The sequence below is a fragment of the Lampetra fluviatilis genome, chromosome 1, assembly GCF_964198595.1.
Source record: "Lampetra fluviatilis chromosome 1, kcLamFluv1.1, whole genome shotgun sequence".
NCBI lineage: Eukaryota > Metazoa > Chordata > Hyperoartia > Petromyzontiformes > Petromyzontidae > Lampetra > Lampetra fluviatilis.
This window is the reverse complement of record NC_136275.1, coordinates 4,497,832-4,521,273: the sequence shown is the minus strand read 5'-3', so window position 1 is coordinate 4,521,273 and position 23,442 is coordinate 4,497,832. Positions and strand designations below refer to the sequence as shown.

The window sequence follows — 23,442 nt, the reverse complement described above, 5'->3', positions numbered from 1 at the left end:
GCTGGCGTAGCAGCAGCCGGAATCAACAAACAATCACACAGCGAAGTAATGTAGGGGATTGTGTGTGTGTTCCGTCTGTGATGTGTTTACACGGCGGAGTGTATTTGTTTTTTTTGCTTTGCTGTCAATTCAACTCTCGCCAAATACCTCACCTCCAAATATACATTTATTATGTATTTATTTCACCAGCTAAGGCCAACAGAGCTATATCGTTTTCTTTTTTTCAGAATCTAGCTGGCCACAAATGAAAGCTCAACGAAGCGTTTTATCACGTGGAAATTCGGAGCGACCAAATACTCTAAACGCGTGATGTTGAGTCTAAATGTGAAAAAAAATCCACGCGACCACGAGGGAGAACACGCAGACTCCAAATATACAGCAGGCGTCAGTGTCGGGATCGAAACCACGACCTCCTGCATATCAGGCGAGGGAATTAACATCTCGGCATCGCAGCTCTCATCCACAGGACTCACACCGTCGCTGCCAGACGCCTCACGCTCATCGCTCATCAAGAGCGCATCCCCTCGACGCAGCGTCAAGATCCACCATGTACTCACCCTGCCGACTTCACTCTACTCCCCTCCACGCACTCTCCTGCCTCTCCCCTCTCATCTCACTCTACTCCCCTCCACGCACTCTCCTGCCTCTCCCCTCTCATCTCACTCTACTCCCCTCCACGCACTCCCCTGCCTCTCCCCTCTCATCTCACTCTACTCACCTCCACGCACTCTCCTACCTCTCCCCTCTCATCTCACTCTACTCCCCTCCACGCACTCTCCTGCCTCTCCCCTCTCATCTCACTCCACTCCCCTCCACACACTCTCCTACCTCCCCTCTCTCATCCCACTCTACTTCTCTCCACGCACTCTCCTGCCTCTCCCCTCTCATCTCACCCTTCTCCCCTCCACGCACTCTCCTACCTCTCTCCTCTCATCTCACTCCACTCCCCTCCACGCACTCTCCTACCTCTCCCCTCTCATCTCGCTCTACTCCCCTCCACGCACTCCCCTACCTCTCCCCTCTCATCTCACTCCACTCCCCTTCACGCACTCTCCTGCCTCTCCCCTCTCATCTCGCTCTACTCCCCTCCACGCACTCTCCTGCCTCTCCCCTCTCATCTCGCTCTACTCCCCTCCACGCACTCTCCTGCCTCTTCCCTCTCATCTCACTCCACTCCCCTTCACGCACTCTCCTGCCTCTCCCCTTTCATCTCACTCCACTCCCCTCCACGCACTCTCCTGCCTCTCCCCTCTCATCTCACTCTACTCCCCTCCACGCACTCTCCTGCCTCTCCCCTCTCATCTCACTCTACTCCCCTCCACGCACTCTCCTGCCTCTCCTCTATCATCTCACTCTACTCCCCTCCACACACTCTCCTGCCTGTCCCCTCTCATCTCACTCTACTCCCCTCCACGCACTCTCCTGCCTCTCCCCTCTCATCTCACTCTACTCCCCTCCCCGCACTCCCCTGCCTCTCCCCTCTCATCTCACTCCACTCCCCTCCACGCACTCTCCTGCCTCTCCCGTCCAATATCGCTCTACCCCCCCCACCCCTCCCCGCACTCTGCTACATTTCCCGTCTCATCTCACTCGACTCCCCTCGGGAACACAACCTCTTCTCTTCGTTTGGCCACGGGCGAGGTGAGAGGTCAGACAGATGACCAGCGATGAGTGGCGATGAGTGGTGATGAGGGTTGATGAGTGATTTTCATGTACCGTACGTTGAACTTCTTTCTCGCCGTACATAGCCAACCGTGGCGATGAGTGGTTACGAAGGAGGTTCGGTGATGAATGGCGATGGAGGTGCGGGGTGGGGGGCTGATGGCGGGGGGCTGCTTGCCCAGCTGTGCTAAACAGCGCTGTCGCCTCTCGGTGTCGCGGCACGGGAGGCAGGGGACGGCGGAGGCAGAGCGCGCAGAGTGAGAAATGGTGGAGGGTGGAGGGGGTGAGACGCGGCGAGGGTGGGCTGGGAGGGGGAGCAGGTTCTTTCTCGGCTCCTATTCATCTCGGTACGTAATGTGGAGTGACAAGCGACTGGATTGTCTGTGCTGCTGCTGCTGCGGCTGCGGCGGCGGTGAGAGGGAGCGAGAAGGGGGAGAGGGTAGGGGAGCATTGCTCTGGGTGCGTGCGAGTGTTTCCGTGTGTCCGTGTGTGTCTGTGTGTGAATGTATACCCGGCGTTCTCTCTCTCTCTGTATTAATGTGCGTGTGTATCGGTTTAAGCGTGTCTAGATGTCTACACGCGGAGCTGTGTGTGGGCGTGTGGTGACAATGAGCGTGTGTGAGTATGTGAATGTGAGTGAGTGTGCGTGCGACTGATTCCGTACCGTGGGTGGGCACAGGTGTGGATGTATGTGGGTGGGTCTGTGTGTACGTGTGGGGAGCGGTAGTGTAGCGGTTAGCGCGCTGCGCTACGACCAACACCATTTGCGATTACCTGAACCGGTCCTGGGCCTCCCGTAGGTCGACTCAGCCTCAAATCAGTACTTGTCGCGGTGCATAAATATCGTCACTAGGGAGACAAACGTGGCCGGGTGTGTTCCTGGGCACCCACCCCTTTGTATGCCTTCATAGGTGCTCGCTAACAGCAATTGCCCCAACAGTCTGCTAAGGCTATAGGGGGGATATTTGTATTTGTGTGCATGTAGGTGCATGCACAGAAAGACGAAGATCCCGTGTATAGCATTTAACATACGTGGAACCTTCTTCTTGGTTGTTTCGGTAAAGTCACGTAGAATGGAAATAATAAAATAATAAAAATTAAACGTAATAAAATAATTCTCACGACGTTTCGGCCACAACGCAAGCAGCCGTCCTCAGGTGAAGAACAGGTCTGTCGAGAAGACAGAGTCTGAATGACACACCCCAGGCTTGGAGCGTCTATTTAAGCCGAAAGAACCAAGAAGATGAATCTCTGCAGTCACGAAAGCTTTAAGTCTAAATTTATACGTGGAACCTGTTTATCAATCATCCGGCGCGTGTAAATGCCTAATTTGCATGTGCAATGATGTAAACCGGTAAACTCGACGAGACGCGCCGTGGCGGATCACGAGGACCGAAGTGTCATCGATTCATAGAAATATATAATCATCGATTGCTGCAAATAATGACCTATACAATGGCGTGCGTGAGAATCTACGTCGGTATTATTTCCCCTCCAAATATGCAAAGCCTATTTAAATCATGTGCCCGTGTTACATTAAGTATAATGGAGGTGTGGGTGGAGTGGGGGGGGGGCATCAAAACGGCACAAACGAGACGGTGAAAACAAGGCGGGGAGAAAAAAAAAGAAATGGAACTTTCATCTAATCGCCGTAACGTCGGTGGGGGGGGGAGGGGATGGGGTGATGAGTTACACAGCACCGCGCGCGATATAAACTAGGCGAGCACGCGACAGCCGAGCGCCGAGAGCCCGCGCTAGACAGCCACAGCGGTGATAACCACAGCGGTGACAGCCACAGCGGTGATAACCACGACCATCAGCGCCGAGCGCGACAGTCAGGGATCGACAGCTCCCCGCGACAGCCTGCAGACGACAGCTCCGCGCGGCAGCGATAGTTTGCGTGACAGTCGGTCCGCGATAGCGCGGCGATCAGACACAACCAGGAGCGGCGCAGCGTCTCAACACAATAGCGGAGGGAGGCGTGTTGCTAGGTCACGTGCGAGCTCCACTGCCACCTCCATCACCGCTTCAACACCATCGCCTCTTTTGACATCATCGCCGTCACCCTGTCATCATTATCACCATCATCGCCATCAGTAAGAAGGGACAAGCAGCGATAGCACGGGCACGAACTCACCATCGCCGCCGCCATCAAATACCTCTGGCTTCATTATCATCATCATTCATCATCAGCAGCAGCAGCAGCAACAACGGCATCATCAGTAACACTATCACTCTCATAATGGGCAGCGGCAGCTGATCAACATCATCATCATCATCAATCTACAAAAAAATGTGTTTTACCAATTGCTCTGTCTAAAATGCGCGACCAAAACCTCTGATCTCCGCCGCTTCGAGGTTCCCTCCCTGCGGCTATTCCCAGCCACGCTCGCGTCTCCACGTGGAACGCCCCTCTGTTTATTTGTGCTGTTACCTCCGCCTTAACCGGCGGGATCGCCTCTCCGCCGTCAGCGGGGGGAGGGGGGAGGGGGAGGTCACCTGGGGGAGGTTTTCGCACGAACGTGACCTTATGAGTGCGACCGTTCCGATGTTCAGCAGACAACGGCAGCACGGCGATGAATTATTACAGCAGCGGCTTGTCAGCTCTGACCTATTTTACAGCTCATCATCGCGAGCAAGGTCTCGCTTTCAGGGGCTCTAATTGTGGCTCGTGTGCGGTGGAATATTCATCCTGTGGGGAGCGCAATTCATCATCAGCAGCAGCAGCAGCCAGGATCTACCCACTGCTGGTGGAGGCTACTCTACCCCACTGCGTCGTCGCCAATTCTCACGGTTGTGTAATACCACAATCCATCTCACACCACCACCACCATCAGCAGCAGCTAGGCCATGATCTATCTGCTGCTGGATTGAGGCCTCACCCAAGACGTCGTAATCTCTCACAGCCCTGCAATGTAACACTCCACACTAGCGCGTGTACGGGAGCTAATTTCATCGATCCATCTGTGCGGTGGTCGTCCTCTCGAACGCCGTTTCTCTCACATCCTTGCCATTCCGTCACAAGTCTCGTACACTGACCATCGTAATCCCTTCTCGAGATGTGTCCCGCCAACGTCCTCTGACCGCTGGCATGAAGCCACTTGGCATCTCTCCGATGTGTGTCTCGTTCCTGATTGAAGAAGCTCCTGCCGCTGCCTCCAAGTTTGACTGCGGCTCATGCCTCCAACTCGACAAAGTAAAATGGCACAAAACCTTTAAATGAGCGCAAAGAAACAGGGCTTTGCAGCAGCAGCAGACCCCGCGTCGCTCACCTGAGCGGCTCTGCGATCACAGCACGCAATTACCGGTTCGGATCACGGGCATGCCATCACTCCGGGACGCGATACGTTAAGCACCAGTTCGACCCCACGGCAGTGCTGCCACTGATCTTGAGCATGCACCCCCCCCCCCCCTCTGTCATCCCCTGTCGACACGAAGAGCAGCCGGGACCCCCGGCGCCGGACAATTTCGCTCGTCCAGCCTGCGAGCGTCGCGTGCCAAAGACGGCCACGCATCCATCGGCCGCTTTACCGCGCCGCACGCGCTCGATCGACTGCGTTCGACGCGGAGGGCGCCGCGAGCGACGCTTATTGCTTTAGAGACCTCGGCCGCCGCTTCATTTCGCGATCTCTTGCGTGTTCAGCATTAGCGGGAGCCTCCCACCCCGCGGCTCCACATCGAGCTCTGATGGATCACGGCAGCGGCGTGGCGACGATGGTGTGGTGGCGTTAGGTGGGGGATGCGATGGCGCAGCGGTGAGTGCTGTGCGCTACGAACCCGGCGGCCCGAGTTCGATTACCCGATTATCTGAACCGATATTGGGCCTCCCCTAGGTCAACTCAGCCTCAAATGAGTGCCTGGTGCGGTGTGTAAGCATCGTCACCGATGAGACAAAGGCGGCCGGGCGGGTTAGCTGGTCACGCACCCCGACGTGTGCCGTGCCGTCATAGGTGCTGCTCGCTAACGCCGCTTGCCCAAACAGTCTGTTGAGGCTACACGGGGGATTTTTGTCTTTGTTTTGGTAGCGGCGGTGGTGGTGGTGGTTGTATCAGCAGGTGAGTGGATCGCGTGCAGAGATTTGTTTGACCACCGAAGCTAACGGGCTGCGATGGAAGCGGGCGAAGGGATGGATGCACAGCAAGTTTGTGTTTTAGCCAAAGCAGCGCAATGCATTGCTTCAATCGGCATTGCCGCCACGCGAGACAAAGCTCTGCAAGAAGTTGGTATTCTCATCTCTAACCTCGAGCACAAGCTGAATCCCAACCCTGTCTCAAACTCTGTCCCTAAACTCTCACACGATCCCGACGCCCTAAGACCATCCCCACGCCTAACCACAATCCTACCCATACACAAGCCCATGCCTATCCCGTGACCCCTAACATCTCCCCTAACCCCAAACCTATCTGTATCCCCTATTCCTAATCCTATCGCTATCCCAGTAATGCCACCCAAATCTCTCACCGCAAGCCTATCCCGAACCACAACCCGTGTTCACGACTCCAAATATTTCTCTAACCTTATCCCCTAACCCCAGCCCTATCTTTAATCCCAAAGCCAATTCCCCAATACCAAAGCCTTCTCGCGCCGGGACTGGGACACAGCGCGCATCATCGCTCGCCCAGTGCCGCCGCGTTCCCTGGACTCGATACCAGGGTCTGAGCAGCGGTGATGGTGGCGGTAATGGTGGCGGTGGCGGCGGCGGCGGCGGCGGCGGCGGTGGCGGTGGTGGTGGCGGTGGTGGTGGCGGTGATGGTGGCGGTGGTGGTGGCGGTGATGGTGGTGGCGTTGTTGGCATTAGCCGTAGTGGCGGTGGTATTCATCTCGAGACCGATGACTCTGTTATCCTTTTCCGTAGCACCCCCCACCCACCCTGCCCGCCGCCGCGTTACAACGCCGCATTAATTATTCACACTCGCGTCCCGTAACAATAATCGAGCGCAGTCAAAGCACGCCACCACCCCCCCCCCCCCCCCGTGCTAACAGCGCAGTAATTGGAGGCAACTGCGACCGCCCGCGAGAGTGGAGCGAGCGGCGGTCGTGGTACGCGTCGCGTTGAGCCGCTAGCCCTTAATGGCAACATCTACATAACAGATTGGCTGTACAAATATTATGATGTCTAATGAGTCATTAAACACAATTATCCATGCTGCATTTATTATGTTAATGAGGCGAGGTTGGGGGGGGGGGTTGCGAAGTTGCCATGGGCGCGATCAGCGCGCCGCGCATTGTGCCAACTCGCTAAGTGCCTCCTTTTCATCATCCCTAATTGCCATCACCCAAATCATCATCGTCGTCATTATCATCATCGTGATCATCGTCGTCATGATCATCATATCCTGCGAATTCGATCATGCTATCACCATCACCGCCATCATCATCATCATCATCCTCGACTGCAATCGATACACCGCGCATTGCATCATCATTCTCATCACGGCGGATTTTTTCGGATCATCCCGCTGTCAATCGACTCCCCGCCATCCTGAGCGCCGCACCTGCGACGAGCCTACGTACGGTGCGAAAGAAGTTCAACATACATGCCTACATGATGAGGATGATGATCTTCATCATCGTTTTCGGGCACCACTACCGTCGCTAATGGTCGGCCTGCCACCGTTCCCAACTCCGTCCTCGCCGCCTCGTCACGCCGCGTTGTGGTTGCAGCGAGCGTGATGACGATGGTGGTGATGACGATGATGATGGTGGTGGTGGTGGTGATGACGATGATGATGATGGTGGTGGTGGTGGTGATGACAATGGTGGTGGTGGTGATGACGATGACGGTGTTGGTGGTGATGACGATGATGATGGTGGTGGTGGTGGTGGTGGTGATGACGATGGTGGTGGTGGTAGTGATGGCGATGATGATGGTGGTGATGACGATGATGATGGTGGTGGTGGTGGTGATGACGATGGTGGTGGTGGTGGTGGTGGTGATGACGATGATGATGGTGGTGGTGGTGGTGATGACGATGATGATGGTGGTGGTGGTGGTGATGACGATGATGATGGTGGTGGTGGTGGTGATGACGATGATGATGGTGGTGGTGGTGGTGATGACGATGATGATGATGGTGGTGGTGGTGGTGATGACAATGGTGGTGGTGGTGATGACGATGACGGTGTTGGTGGTGATGACGATGATGATGGTGGTGGTGGTGGTGGTGATGACGATGGTGGTGGTGGTAGTGATGGCGATGATGATGGTGGTGATGACGATGATGATGGTGGTGGTGGTGGTGATGACGATGGTGGTGGTGGTGGTGGTGGTGGTGGTGATGACGATGATGATGGTGGTGGTGGTGGTGATGACGATGATGATGGTGGTGGTGGTGGTGATGACGATGATGATGGTGGTGGTGGTGGTGATGACGATGATGATGATGGTGGTGGTGGTGATGACAATGGTGGTGGTGGTGATGACGATGGTGGTGGTGGTGGTGATGATGACGATGATGATGGTGGTGGTGGTGGTGGTGATGGCGATGATGATGGTGGTGGTGGTGATGACGATGATGATGGTGGTGGTGGTGATGACGATGATGATGGTGGTGGTGGTGGTGGTGATGACGATGGTGGTGGTGGTGGTGGTGATGACGATGGTGGTGGTGATGATGACGATGATGATGGTGGTGGTGGTGGTGATGGCGATGATGATGGTGGTGGTGGTGATGACGATGATGATGGTGGTGGTGATGGCGATGATGATGGTGGTGGTGGTGATGACGATGATGATGGTGGTGGTGATGACGATGATGATGGTGGTGGTGGTGATGACGATGGTGGTGGTGGTGGTGATGACGATGATGATGGTGGTGGTGGTGATGACGATGATGATGGTGGTGGTGGTGATGACGATGGTGGTGGTGGTGGTGATGACGATGACGGTGTTGGTGGTGATGACGATGATGAAGGTGGTGATGGTGATGACGATGACGATGGTGGTGGTGGTGGTGATGGCGATGATGATGGTGGTGGTGGTGATGACGATGATGATGATGGTGGTGGTGGTGATGACGATGGCGGTGGTGGTGGTGATGACGATGACGGTGTTGGTGGTGATGACGATGATGATGGTGGTGGTGGTGATGACGATGACGATGGTGGTGATGACTATGATGATGGTGGTGGTGGTAGTGCTTACGATGATGGTGATGATGATGACATAGACGATGATGGGAGAATCCCCGTCACCTCGCTCACGTCGCCTCGGCTCTGCCAGGGGAAATGGCTACGAATATTTATTCATACCAGAAGAATCCGAAGAGCTAAAAAGCTCTCGGGTCAAAACGTTACAACAGCAAGCAATACAAGGTCACGATAGTAGTGAAAAGTATAGGAAAGATAAATAAATTACTTAAAAGCGTAATACAAATACACGATTTGTATCTTACCGGGAAAAGCCCACTGAGCTATTAGCTTCATTTCCTTACCGCAGCCTCTCCCCGCGCTCCTCCCCTCTCGCTCTGCCCCGAGCGCGACATCTCAAACCGAGCTCCCCCCCCACCTCCCACACCACCACTCCCTCCCACTCTCCTGTACAACTGTGAAAAAGAGCTTTACAACTCATAGGATTCCTCCAGTATACATACATATTCTGATTCGGATTCCTCCTTCTCCTATTCGCACTCCGGCTATAGCTTTCGGTGGCGAGACAGACACGGGGGGGGGGGGGGGGATGGCCGCAGAGGAAATATGTTAAATCCCTCGCCTGGTATACAAAAAGTCGTGGGTTCGACCCCGACCCTGATGCCTGTATATTTTGAGTTTGCATGCGTCTCTTTCTCTCTCTCCCCGTGGTCGCGTGGGATTTTCTCAGGATCCTCCGGTTGTTTCCTCCGAATTTAGAATCCACATCGCGCATCTCGGTTATCTGACTGCTGTAAATATCCGCATGTTAAGCCGCCACTTCGCCGAGCTATCTTTTGTGGCCAGATCGCTTCTAAAAAAAAGGCTCAGTGGACCTTACCCGCCCTTTGTCTCTCTCTCTCTGTCTGTGCATCTCGGCCTTTCTCCCTACACACGACACGAACGAATTGCGACCACCTCTCTGTCCGTCAACTGGCATCTCTTCCTGTTCGATTGTCTATCTGCCTGCTGTATTGTCTCGTTGCCTGCCTACCTTATTTCCTACCCGCCTCGTCTGCCCGCCCGTTGACTTGCTTGCCTCTCTGTCTCCGTGTCTGTCGGCCTCCTTATCTGTCAGCCTGCCTGCCTGCCTGCTGTCTCTCGCTCGCTCGCTCGCTCCCTCGCTCGCTATCGGGCACCGTGCCGGGCATCCGCTGTGTCTGCTCAGGCAGAAAATTCACTCTCAGCCTCCGTGTCTCCTCGGCAGAGCGCGTAGACGTCGGCTAAATATAAACACGCAGAGTCCTGGGTGAAGGGACCTGTGGCAGGGGGGTGATGGCGGGGATGGAAGGAGGGGGGGGGCAGGTGATGGGTGGAGGGAGGGGTGTATGGGGAGAAGGGCAGGTGATGGGAGAGGGAGGGGTATGGGGAGGTGGGCGGGTGATGGGGGGGAGGTGGGCGGGTGATGGGGGGGGAGTGGGTGCTTGGAGTCAAGGCAAGTTGAGTCGAAGGGAGGGAAAGCGTTGTGGTGGTGCCGCCGTGCGATGCTTATCTGCCGCACGGGAATCAGTCGCTATCCCGTGCTGTTTAACGCGCGCGGGTTCAACGTTCGATGCGATGTGCGCCGCGCACGCGACAGAGGGAGAAAGAGAGACCTGAGCTCCGAGTGGAGACACAGTGCGCGTCTGCACGAGATATTGCGAGCGAAAATGCGTGCGCGTGTGTACGTGCGGTGGTGTAGCGGTGAGCGCGCTGCGCTACGAACCCAGTGACCCGAGTTCGATTCCCGCTCTCGGCAAACGCCAGTGACGATTATACGAACCGGTTTTTGGCCTCCCCTAGGTCGACTCAGCCTCAAATGAGTACCTGGTGTGGTGTGTAAAAATCGCCACTGGGGAGACAAAGGCGGTCGGGCGTGGTGCTGGTTACCCCCCCCCCCCCTTCGTGCACCGTGGTTGCCGGCCTTCATAGGTGCTCGCTAACAGCATTTGCCCCTACAGTTTGTTAAGGCTAAACAGGGGACCTTTGTCTTTGTATGTGCGCCTATGGGGAGCGGTGGCGCCGTGGTTAGCGCGCTGTGGTGCGAGATCGATTCTCGCTCACGAGACCGACATCGGTGACGAATTTTTGAACCGGTCCTGGGCCTCCCCTACATGCGAACATCATCACTGGTGGGGGAGACAAAGGTGGTGCTAGCCGCCCACCCCCTTTGCGTGCCGCGTCAGCCTTCATTAGGAGCTCGCCAACATCACTTGCCCCCACAAGTCTGTGAAAGGCTACACGGCGATCCTTTATCTATCGGCCAGGCCGCGTGCGAGCGACTGCGCTAGTCACCGGCTCATCGCTCAGGGCGTCGCCTTCGGCCGTGACCGCGTCCCATACCCCCCCCCCCCCAGGCATGAAGTCGACCGTTCGTCGCCACGGATTTCAAGCGACATCGCGTGGCATGAGACTGCGCGACTGAAACCAGAGATCGCCACTCGGTTAACGCAGCGAGGCGGCGCTGCTGCCTCTTGGCTCGCAAGTTTTTTTTAATTTTTCTCTGTCGCGGAGATTCACGGATCGAACCCAGCTGCCGCCCTGATTCATATCTACGGCTGTTTAAATAACCGCGGCAATACTGTGCACAAATTCTGCTTCACCAGTGGAACTTAGAGATCCCGTGACGTTCTCCCCCCCTCCCAAGAGGAGGCTGCCGTGGTGTGTGACGGCGTCAGTGTCCAAATTCGCAAAATTTGAAAATGACCGTCGGCATTTCTCAATCGGAATGGCACACAACAGCGGTAATCAGCGCGCTTTTGCAGGCCTGGTGTTGAGTCACCGTGTGCCGCACTGGGACAGCTGCCACTGCGGGGAGGGGGGGGGGCCCTTCCAAATGTTGGCGTTACGTGGCACGCAGCTCACACAGAGGTCGGCAACCAACGTAACCAGAGGAGAGAATATTTTTTTGTTCGAATTCGGTATGAAAAAAAACACTTAGATATTTCAAGAGCCGCAATGTCCTGCGTGGTGAATACGAGACGGTGATAAAAGCCGTCACGACGCAGTCACTTTAAAGAGCCGCATGCCGCAGGTTGCTGAGCCCTGCTGGCGAAATAATAATTAAATATGAGAAGAGGTTTTCCCCTTTTTTCTGGCAACAAAACAGCTGTGTTAAGATGTTAAAGCACCAAACTGAAACATTTCACAATGAATAATGCCTGCATTAACACAATGCTTGTAATATAAAATAATTACATGTGTTTTTTTAGCTTTCAAACAGTTTCTGAGCCCACATCCAAAAGGCCCCATAAACGTCAGGCGGCGAGCATCAAGCGCTGCCTACTGCTTTTGTTTCATTGGATGTGTTCCACGCGCATAAATTATCCTCTGACTCCAACGCGATGCTGCTGCTGGTGGTGGTGGTGATGCACCTCAAGTGTAGCTCACGGATCTGTGCTACGAACCCGGCCACCCAAGTTCGATTCCCGCTCACGGCCAACGCCAGTGACGATTATATGAACCGGTTTTGGGCATCTCCTAGGTGGACTCAGCTCTGCCAGGGGAAATGGCTACGCATATTTATTTATACTGGAGGAATCCGAAGAGCTAAAATGCACATTTTTTTCACAGATACCCAGTAGGGGCGGGTCAGAACGTGACAACAGCAAGCAATACAAGGTCACGATAAGAGTGCAAAGTATAGGAAAGGTAAGAAAATCACGTTAAAACGTAATCCTAATAAAAATGCACGATTTGTGTCTTACCGCTAAAAGCCCACTGAGCTCTTAGCTTCATTTACCTGCCGCAGCCTCTCCCCGCGCTCCTCCCCTCTCCCTTCTCGCCCTGCCCCGGTGAAGTGTGTAAACGTCGCCACTGGGGAGACAAATTGGGCCGGGCGTGGTGCTGGCCACCCACCCCCTCGTGCGCTGTGCCGGCCTTCATAGGTGCTAGTCGTTTACAGCACTTGTCCCAACAGTCTGTGAAGGCTAGACCAGGCCCCCAGGGAGCCTCGTTTGCACGCAGCACGATTGGTCACTCGTGCCGATTTCACTCAACTCAATCACCGCCTGTGCCTCAGTCACGAGTTACAGGCGGTGGCAGTCACGAGGTACAGGTGGTGAGAGTCACGAGGTGCAGGTGGTGACAGTCACGAGGTCACGAGGTACAGGCGGTGAGTCACGAGGTGTAGGTGGTGGCAGTCACGAGGTCACGAGGTACAGGGGTGAGAGTCACGAGGTACAGGCGGTGAGAGTCACAAGGTCACGAGGTGCAGGTGGTGACAGTCACGAGGTACAAGTGGTGACAGTCACGAGGTGCAGGTGGTGACAGTCACGAGGTACAGGTGGTGAGAGTCACGAGGTGCAGGTGGTGACAGTCACGAGGTCACGAGGTACAGGCGGTGAGTCACGAGGTGTAGGTGGTGGCAGTCACGAGGTCACGAGGTACAGGTGGTGAGAGTCACGAGGTACAGGCGGTGAGAGTCACAAGGTCACGAGGTGCAGGTGGTGACAGTCACGAGGTACAAGTGGTGACAGTCACGAGGTGCAGGTGGTGACAGTCACGAGGTACAGGTGGTGAGAGTCACGAGGTGCAGGTGGTGACAGTCACGAGGTCACGAGGTACAGGCGGTGAGTCACGAGGTGTAGGTGGTGGCAGTCACGAGGTCACGAGGTACAGGTGGTGAGAGTCACGAGGTACAGGCGGTGAGAGTCACAAGGTCACGAGGTGCAGGTGGTGACAGTCACGAGGTACAAGTGGTGACAGTCACGAGGTGCAGGTGGTGACAGTCACGAGGTACAGGTGGTGAGAGTCACGAGGTGCAGGTGGTGACAGTCACGAGGTCACGAGGTACAGGCGGTGAGTCACGAGGTGTAGGTGGTGGCAGTCACGAGGTCACGAGGTACAGGTGGTGAGAGTCACGAGGTACAGGCGGTGACAGTCACGAGATGCCGCTACATTTACCACGAGTTAAAACGAAAACAATTGCCGCGTCGACTTTAAATCGCGAAACATTTCAAGGCAATGCATCATCAGAATCAGAATATGCATTTGCACAGGAGGAATCCGATTAACAATTTCGCATCTTTTTGTCGCGTGTGTCATTTGCAGATGTCCGGCAGATAGGAGGCAATAGCGATGGGAATTCCAATTCAATCTACGCGCGCAAGCATCTGCGGGCAATCACTGCACGGGGAAAGCGTGACGGCGGAATGAATGAACGACTGAGTGATTCCTCCTCGATGCCTACCTACATCGACCGGCTTTGGTGGCTGTGGGGAGGGAGCGACAGGGGGGGGGGAGGGGGGGGGAGCGCCGTTGACGCCCCCGGCTCGACAACCGGGGGGAGGGCGGCGTCGGCGGGGATAACGAAGCGACCGCGGCTCCGCATGAGACGAGGCGTCCGCGTGATATAATAATAATAACACTGTCATGATCATATTTTTAAAATGAGATTATGGCCGACGGTATATACTTTACAGACGTCACGCATAAGGAACAGCCTGGTCAGCACAAAACCGCGAGTGCCATAAAATGACTCGCGAATTCTGTGGACCTCACAGCACCCCCCCCCCCACTACTACTAATCCCAGACCCCCCCCCCTCCGCTACGCCCACATCCACCTTACCTCCAGTCCCGAACATCAATCCAGCCTCCACGTCCCGCCAGTACCTACAGCCCCATGCTTCAGAGTCGACGCCCTACATCCTGCCTCCCCCCCCCTCTCGTCTCACTCCACTCTCCTCCACGCCCCCCACCTCTCTCTCTCTCTCTCTGTTAAAGCCCCGGACAAAAACTTGGCTCAGCGGGAGGTCTCTCATGCTCATCACTTGCCCTCGTCATCCTGAACATTCTCTCCCCCCTGTTACCGGTGCTGTAGACTCGATGCCTGCCTGTTCCAACCAACGCTGAAGCCCTTCCGTTGTTTGCCTCCTGCCCATGGCCGACTGTCGTACGTATGTAAAGCTACTGTCGCGCCGTACGTAGCCAAACGTGCTAATCGCCAGTGTAGCTGCCACTACAGACGCAATTGCACACTTCAATTGCAGAGCACCCGTGGGCTGCGCGCTCTCAGTAGCTTGGCTCCGACCGGAGACACCTGCGGATCGTGCGATGAGAATTTGGAGTGAAGTGCACAGGTGTGAACAACGGCGCACGTGGGAGAGGTGGTGGTGGCGGTGATGAAGGGAGTGGGATACTGGAATATTTAGGCCTCTGAGATACGCCACGAGTTTCAGATGACTGTCTTAGAAATCCGTTCAAATTCCATGATAAATAATTCAGACTTCCCGAAATCCATTCAGAGTGGCTTTAACAATGACTTTTCTTACAATATCTTGAACGTGGTTCTAGAATACTTGGAATTTTTAAGACTGCCTTGACAATTAAATGTACATCGCCTTTGGGACTTTCGTCACAGGGTCACATTGATGGATTCCAAACTTTACGAGCATTCACTCACACCGCGCGTATTGGACATTCCATTCAGACCTCCCGCGATGTCCGATCACGTTTTGGTTTAGCCATGTTTGTTTCTTGTAGTACAGAATTAGCCTGATAACTTTAATCTGCATTGTGTTATGGTTTGTATTGTTTGACTTGCATCCCACTGCGATTTTTGCACACAGCGTTGAAATACGGTGCTTTTTTCCGGAAGACTTTGCGTTTTTTCCTGGATTTTTCTGTTGCGTTTAGTCACTTTAAGATGTTTCTTGCTCGTGTTTTTGTTTGTTGCGGTTGCACCCGAGTCTAGAGCCGCATGGCTCACGGGGTTACATACCTAATAAACGAAACTGAAACTGAAAACGCCGCGCGGATTAAGACGCCGACTGCGCGTTCTGCCGGCCCCGGTTCTGCAAACGTGTCACTTCCAGGGACCCTTGTCACACAGGGTGGTGCACTGCCTGCCTGCTTCGCGCTCCGAGCACCAATTTTCCTCCCGCGGTCGAGTAGAATATAGATCGTATAACACTGGTCAACACACTTTTTCTGGCATAAGGTATTCCAACGGTTATAAGGTAATTTTGGGGTGCTGATTCCAAATCTGGCACATCAGGTTTTTGAGATATCAAATATTGCATTTTCAATAAAAACTGCGGAAGAAAAATATTAAATAAATGTGGATATCTACATAAAATGAGATTACAAGCACACTATCCTAAAATTACAGCACCATATTTTAACACTAAAGCAGTCACTGATTCGCAACAACTTGCAATCATAAGTGACGGAGTTAATTTCTGGTAAAATCAATGAAAATGGGGTATGCCGATAGCATAAAATGAGATGTGATAGAGCAAATCTGAGATCAGATTTGGAATCAGCACCCTGAAATTAGTCTAAAAAAGCTGCAAAAGTCCAGGCCAGAATTTTTTTTTTGTTGACCAGTGTAATCATCAGAAGAGGGAAACAGCACACTGACAAATAAAGCTTCAATCCGATTCAAATCGCCTCTGGAAAATGCAGGCAGCCTGCACGACCAGTCTTGAGCCGTCATTGAACCGCCCCTGAATATACAGATTTTCATTTCAGGGTGATGGAAGCAAAGACCACTCGCTTGGGTTTGCGCAACAAGACGTAGCTACCCCCCACCGCGCTCCCGCCACCCCCCCCCCCTTGGGGCCCCCTCTCAAGAGCAATGGGTCAAACGCTGTTAGCAGACGTCAGCCCCCCACCCGGCCATCCGTCAGCCCCCCACGCGCTGGAGGCCGCGATTCACTCCGTGATGTTTCACTGCCGCGCGCAGGAGCGAGCCGCGTGGTGTAGGGATGATAATGGGGGGGGGACACCAATAATAAATAAATTAATCTCAACACGCGTATGGGTCGTGTAACCCCGGGCTGTCTGGCTGGGCGACGAACATTTTGTTAATGAGACACAAAAAACTAAAAATATATCATTTGAAATGACAGGTCGAGCGTGACCGCAGTGACTTCTCTGCCACGGACGCAGGTGCAAATGCGTCAGAGTATGCACGCATCAACACAGCAGCAGCAGCAGCGGGCAGCGGTATCCTTCTTAACACCCATGAAGCAAACTCATACACACTACACCCAAACACACACACACAGACATCAATGTCCCCAGCAGAGAATGCAGCAGGCTGTTGGGGCAAGCGCTGTTAGCGAGCACCTATGAAGGCCGGCACGGCACACGAAGGGGTGGGTGGCCAACACCACGCCCGGTCGTCTTCGTCTCCCCACTGGTGATTTATACACACCACGCCGGGTACTCCTTTGAGGCAGAGTCGACCTACGGGAGGCCCAAACCCGGTTCATATTATCGTCGCTGGCGTTGGCCGTGAGCGGGAATCGAACTTGGGTCGACGGGGTCGTAGCACAGAGCGCTAACCGGTGCGCCACCAATGCCCACACCTCTCCCAACACACACGCACTGATCAACGCACACACACACCAGGGCCGTAATTATAATATATTTGTGGGGGGGGGGGCACACCCCCCCCCAAATATTCAAATATGCTCAAAATGTCCCCCCCAATATATTGCTATAAAATAGATTTCAGTTTATATGATTGTGGTTATGGTTGTGCTTTATTAATCCCTAATCTCTGCCATTACGTACCATGAAACAAGAAAAGGTAAAAACAGAGCAAAGTAATACAATACACTATTAGACAAGATTGTAAAACAGAAATAAAAAGTCAACCCAATGTGTTAGAGAATTTTTGAATGTTTTAGGCAGGAAATGAGTTTTCAAATTTATATTTTTTTCTGGGGGGGGGGGATCCCCAGACCCCCTGGAAGATTTGGTCCCCCCCAATGTTGACTTCATGGCTACTGCCTTGACACACACACATTTACAAATCACACGCACTCACACACATTCACACACACACATTTACAAATTACACTCACACACATTCACACACACACATTTACAAAACACACTCACACACACATTTACACACACACACTCACTCACACACAGTAACACACACACACATTTACAAACCACACTCACTCACACACATTCACACACACACATTTACAAACCACACGCCCTCACACACATTCACACACACACATTTACAAAACACACTCACTCACACACATTCACACACACACATTTACAAACCACACTCACTCACACACATTCACACACACACACATTTACAAACCACACTCACTCACACACATTCACACACACACACACATTTACAAAACACACTCACTCACACACATTCACACACACACACACATTTACAAACCACACTCACTCACACACATTCACACACACACACATTTACAAAACACACTCACTCACACACATTCACACACACACACATTTACAAACCACACGCCCTCACACACATTCACACACACACATTTACAAAACACACTCACTCACACACATTCACACACACACACACATTTACAAACCACACTCACTCACACACATTCACACACACACACATTTACAAACCACACTCACTCACACACATTCACACACACACACACATTTACAAAACACACTCACTCACACACATTCACACACACACACATTTACAAAACACACTCACTCACACACATTCACACACACACACATTTACAAAACACACTCACTCACACACATTCACACACACACATTTACAAAACACACTCACTCACACACATTCACACACACACACATTTACAAATCACACTCACTCACACACATTCACACACACACACATTTACAAAACACACTCACTCACACACATTCACACACACACATTTACAAACCACACGCCCTCACACACATTCACACACACACACATTTACAAACCACACTCACTCACACACATTCACACACACACACACATTTACAAACCACACGCCCTCACACACATTCACACACACACACATTTACAAACCACACTCACTCACACACATTCACACACACACATTTACAAACCACACGCCCTCACACACATTCACACACACACACATTTACAAACCACACTCACTCACACACATTCACACACACACACATTTACAAACCACACTCACTCACACACATTCACACACACACACATTTACAAACCACACTCACTCACACACATTCACACACACACATTTACAAAACACACTCACTCACACACATTCACACACACACACATTTACAAAACACACGCACTCACACACATTCACACACACACATTTACAAACCACACTCACTCACACACATTCACACACACACACATTTACAAAACACACGCCCTCACACACATTCACACACACACACACATTTACAAACCACACTCACTCACACACATTCACACACACACACATTTACAAATCACACTCACTCACACACATTCACACACACACACATTTACAAACCACACTCACTCACACACATTCACACACACACACACATTTACAAACCACACGCCCTCACACACATTCACACACACACACATTTACAAACCACACGCCCTCACACACATTCACACACACACACATTTACAAACCACACTCACTCACACACATTCACACACACACACACATTTACAAAACACACGCCCTCACACACATTCACACACACACACACATTTACAAAACACACTCACACACATTCACACACACACATTTACAAAACACACTCACTCACACACATTCACACACACACACACATTTACAAACCACACGCCCTCACACACATTCACACACACACACATTTACAAAACACACGCACTCACACACATTCACACACACACACATTTACAAAACACACTCACTCACACACATTCACACACACACACACATTTACAAAACACACTCACTCACACACATTCACACACACACACATTTACAAAACACACTCACACTCACTCACACACAGTAACACACACACATTTACAAAACACACTCACTCACACACATTCACACACACACATTTACAAAACACACGCACTCGCTCGCTCACTCTCGCAGAACACGCGGCACGCAAACGCGCTCGGGCGCCGTTAACGCGCCGCTCTGATGCAACCTGACGGCGGCTGCGGCGTTCATTGCCGCTGACAGCAGAACCCCCCCCCCCTACCACACCACCACCTCCCCCACCACCACCCCTACCACCCCCACCACCACCACCCCCATCCACCTTCCGCCAACCCCACCCGCTCTCGGCATTGCGGTCTTAACCACTACTCCCCCCCCGCCCACGGATGTCGGGACCGAGGCACCTACTGATGGGCCTCGGAAGAAGCAGGGGACAAAAAACGAATCTCGCTTCATTAAAAGCGCATTTCGCCGAAATTACCGGAGCGAATGCAAAGAGAGAAAGAGGGGGCGGCGGCGGCGAGGGCTGGGGGGGGGCAAGGGGGGGGGGGAGGTTTGTTTTGCTGCGCCCTGCACTCGCGGCGATGAGTGGCGCATTGCGAGCAATAAAACGGCGGCAATAAAAAATAAAAAAAATGCTAACATCCATTTTTATTATTCGTCGCCGGCGCTCATTTTCATGGGACGAGAGAGTGAGAGAGTGAGTGCCCATCCCGACTTGAGGTGCAGACCGTTGCCGCGCGGAACTCACGTTCATCCCCTCAACCCCCTCCACCCCCATCAACCCCTTCCACCACCACCCCTCCACCTCCACCCCCTCCACCACCACCCCCTCCACCACCACCCCCTCCACCTCCACCCCCTCCACTACCAACCCCTCCACCTCCACCCCCTCCACCTCCACCCCCTCCACCTCCACCCCCTCCACTACCAACCCCTCCACCTCCACCCCCTCCACCTCCACCCCCTCCACCACCACCCCCTCCACCACCACCCCCATCAACCCCTTCCACCACCACCCCCCTCCACCACCACCCCCTCCACCTCCACCCCCTCCACCTCCACCCCCTCCACTACCAACCCCTCCACCTCCACCCCCTCCACCTCCACCCCCTCCACCTCCACCCCCTCCACTACCAACCCCTCCACCTCCACCCCCTCCACCACCACCCCCTCCACCACCACCCCCTCCACCACCACCCCCATCAACCCCTTCCACCACCACCCCCTCCACCACCACCCCCTCCACCTCCACCCCCTCCACCTCCACCCCCTCCACCACCACCCCCATCAACCCCTTCCACCACCACCCCCTCCACCACCACCCCCTCCACCACCACCCCCTCCACCTCCACCCCCTCCACCACCACCCCCATCAACCCCTTCCACCACCACCCCCTCCACCACCACCCCCTCCACCTCCACCCCCTCCACCTCCACCCCCTCCACCACCACCCCCATCAACCCCTTCCACCACCACCCCCTCCACCACCACCCCCTCCACCACCACCCCCTCCACCACCACCCCCTCCACCACCACCACCCCCATCACCACCACCACCCCTCCACCACCACCACCACCACCACCCCCTCCACGACCACCACCCCCATCAACCCCTCCACCACCACCCCCTCCACCACCACAACCTCCACCACCACCACCTCCACCACCACCCCCATCAACCCCTCCACCACCACCCCCTCCACCACCACCACCACCCCCATCAACCCCCTCCACCACCACCCCCTCCACCACCACCCCCTCCACCTCCACCACTACCACCACCCCCTCCACCACCACCACCCCCATCAACCCCCACTACCACCACCACCCCCTCCAACACCACCCCCTCCACCACCACCCCCTCCACCACCACCACAACCTCCACCACCACCACCACCACCTCCACCACCACCACCCCCATCAACCCCTCCACCACCACCCCCTCCACCACCACCACCACCCCCATCAACCCCCTCCACCACCACCCCCTCCACCAACACCACCACCCCCATCAACCCCCACTACCACCACCACCCCCTCCAACACCACCCCCTCCACCACCACCCCCTCCACCACCACCACAACCTCCACCACCACCACCACCACCTCCACCACCACCACCCCCATCAACCCCTCCACCACCACCCCCTCCACCACCACCACCACCCCCATCAACCCCCTCCACCACCACCCCCTCCACCACCACCACCACCCCCATCAACCCCCACTACCACCACCACCCCCTCCAACACCACGACCACCACCACCCCCTCCACCCCCTCCACCACCACCCCCTCCACCACCACCCCCTCCACCACCACCACCACCCCATCAACCCCCACTACCACCACCACCCCCTCCAACACCACCACCACCACCACCCCCTCCACCCCCTCCACCACCACCCCCTCCACCACCACCACCACCACTCCCATCAACCCCCGGATGAGAAAGCGCAGCCATAAAACGAAACGCACAGGAAGCGGCATTGTTGATTAGACGTCGGGTCGCACTGGGACCCGCGATGATGATGATGGTGATGATAATAAGGACAACAACAACAGGCACTTTCGTTTTATACCACAATCAGTGCGTTTGTCCGGATGTGTGTCCGTGTGCGCTACGCTGCGCTGTGAACCCGGTGACTCGACTTCGATTCCCGCCCACGGCCGACGCCGGTGACGATTATCTGAACCGGTCATGGGCCTCCCCTAGGTCGACTCAGCCTCAAATGAGTACCTGGTGCGGTGTAAACATCGTCAACTGGGGTGACAAAGGCGGCCGGGCGTGGTGCTGGCCACCCACCCCCTCGTGTACCGTTCCGGCCTTCATAGGTGCTCGCTAACAGCGCTTGCCCCTACAGTCTGTTAAGGCTACACGGGGGATCTTTGTCTTATTTGGCTGTGAGTCTGTGCGCGTGTGTGCGAATGTGTGGCGAGCGGCAGTGTGGCGGCTAACGCGCTGCGCTACGAACCCGGCGACCAGAGTTCGAATCCCGCTTACGGCCAACACCAGTGATGGTGCCGGTCCTGGGACTCCCCTAGGTCGACTCAGCCTCAAAGTGAATTTCCCGGTTACTGGGGAGACAAAGGCGGCCGAGGGTTGTTTGCTGTCCACCCACCACCTCCGTGTGCCGTGCCGGCCTTCATAGGCGCTTCTCGCTAAAAGCCCTTCGCCCCAACATTCTCTTGAGGCTATACGGGGAATTTTTTGTCGCTGTGCATGTCTGCGCACGTGTGTGTTCGATTCGCGCTTATATCTGAACCGGTCCTGGACCTCCGCTTGATCGACTCAGCCTTACACGAATATCTCATGTGGCGTGTAAACATCGCCAACTGGGGAGACAAAGGCAGCCGAGCGTGTTTGCTCTCTACGGCACCTCCTCGTGTGCCGTCTCGCCTTTCATCCGCGCTTCTCGCTAGCATCGCTTGCCCCAACAGTCTGTTAAAGCAATGCGGTGCCTATTCGTCGTTGTCTGGTGTGGTTCTGACCACACAACCCCCTGGTGTGCCCTTCGGTGCCTTAGTAAGTGCTCGCTAACAGCATTTACCACAACGGTCAATGCGATTAAGCGGCAACATTTGTCTGTGCGTGATAGCGTGAGCAATCTTGGCCACGACTCAGACTCCTACATAATTCACAAACAAGGATCGCCCGTGTAGCCGTTAACAGAATGTGTGGGGCAAATGCTGTTAGCGATACCTGATTAAGGCCACTTTCGTCTCCCCACCGCTGCATATGTTTGGAAACCACATCTGATACTAATGTGTGTTAACTACCTCGCCGGGTATACAGGCGGTTATGGGTTCGATCCCGACCCTGACGCCTGCTGCTGTATATTTGGAGTTTGCGGTGTTAGCCGCGTGGTCGTTGTGAGTATTGGGCTGCTCTAAATGTCCACGTGATGAGCCCGCTCTGTTGAGCTTTCATTTGTGATAGCCACG

The 23,442-nt window shown here is 54.4% G+C and overlaps 1 protein-coding gene across 3 annotated transcripts in view; it reads right to left on the bottom strand.

The window, feature by feature from the left end:
- LOC144955399 (double-stranded RNA-specific editase 1-like) overlaps positions 1 to 23,442 on the bottom strand; it is a 235,329-nt gene that overhangs the window by 126,797 nt on the left and 85,090 nt on the right. Inside the window, exon 1 of one of the 3 annotated variants that reach the window (XM_078885737.1) lies at positions 14,340 to 14,357. The exons of the other annotated variants lie outside the window; for them this stretch is intronic. Within the exon in view, the coding sequence (XP_078741863.1) occupies positions 14,340 to 14,355 (16 nt within the window). The 5' untranslated portion in view covers positions 14,356 to 14,357. Of the gene's footprint in view, positions 1 to 14,339; positions 14,358 to 23,442 lie in introns of those variants that run through there. 3 annotated transcript variants of the gene reach the window in all.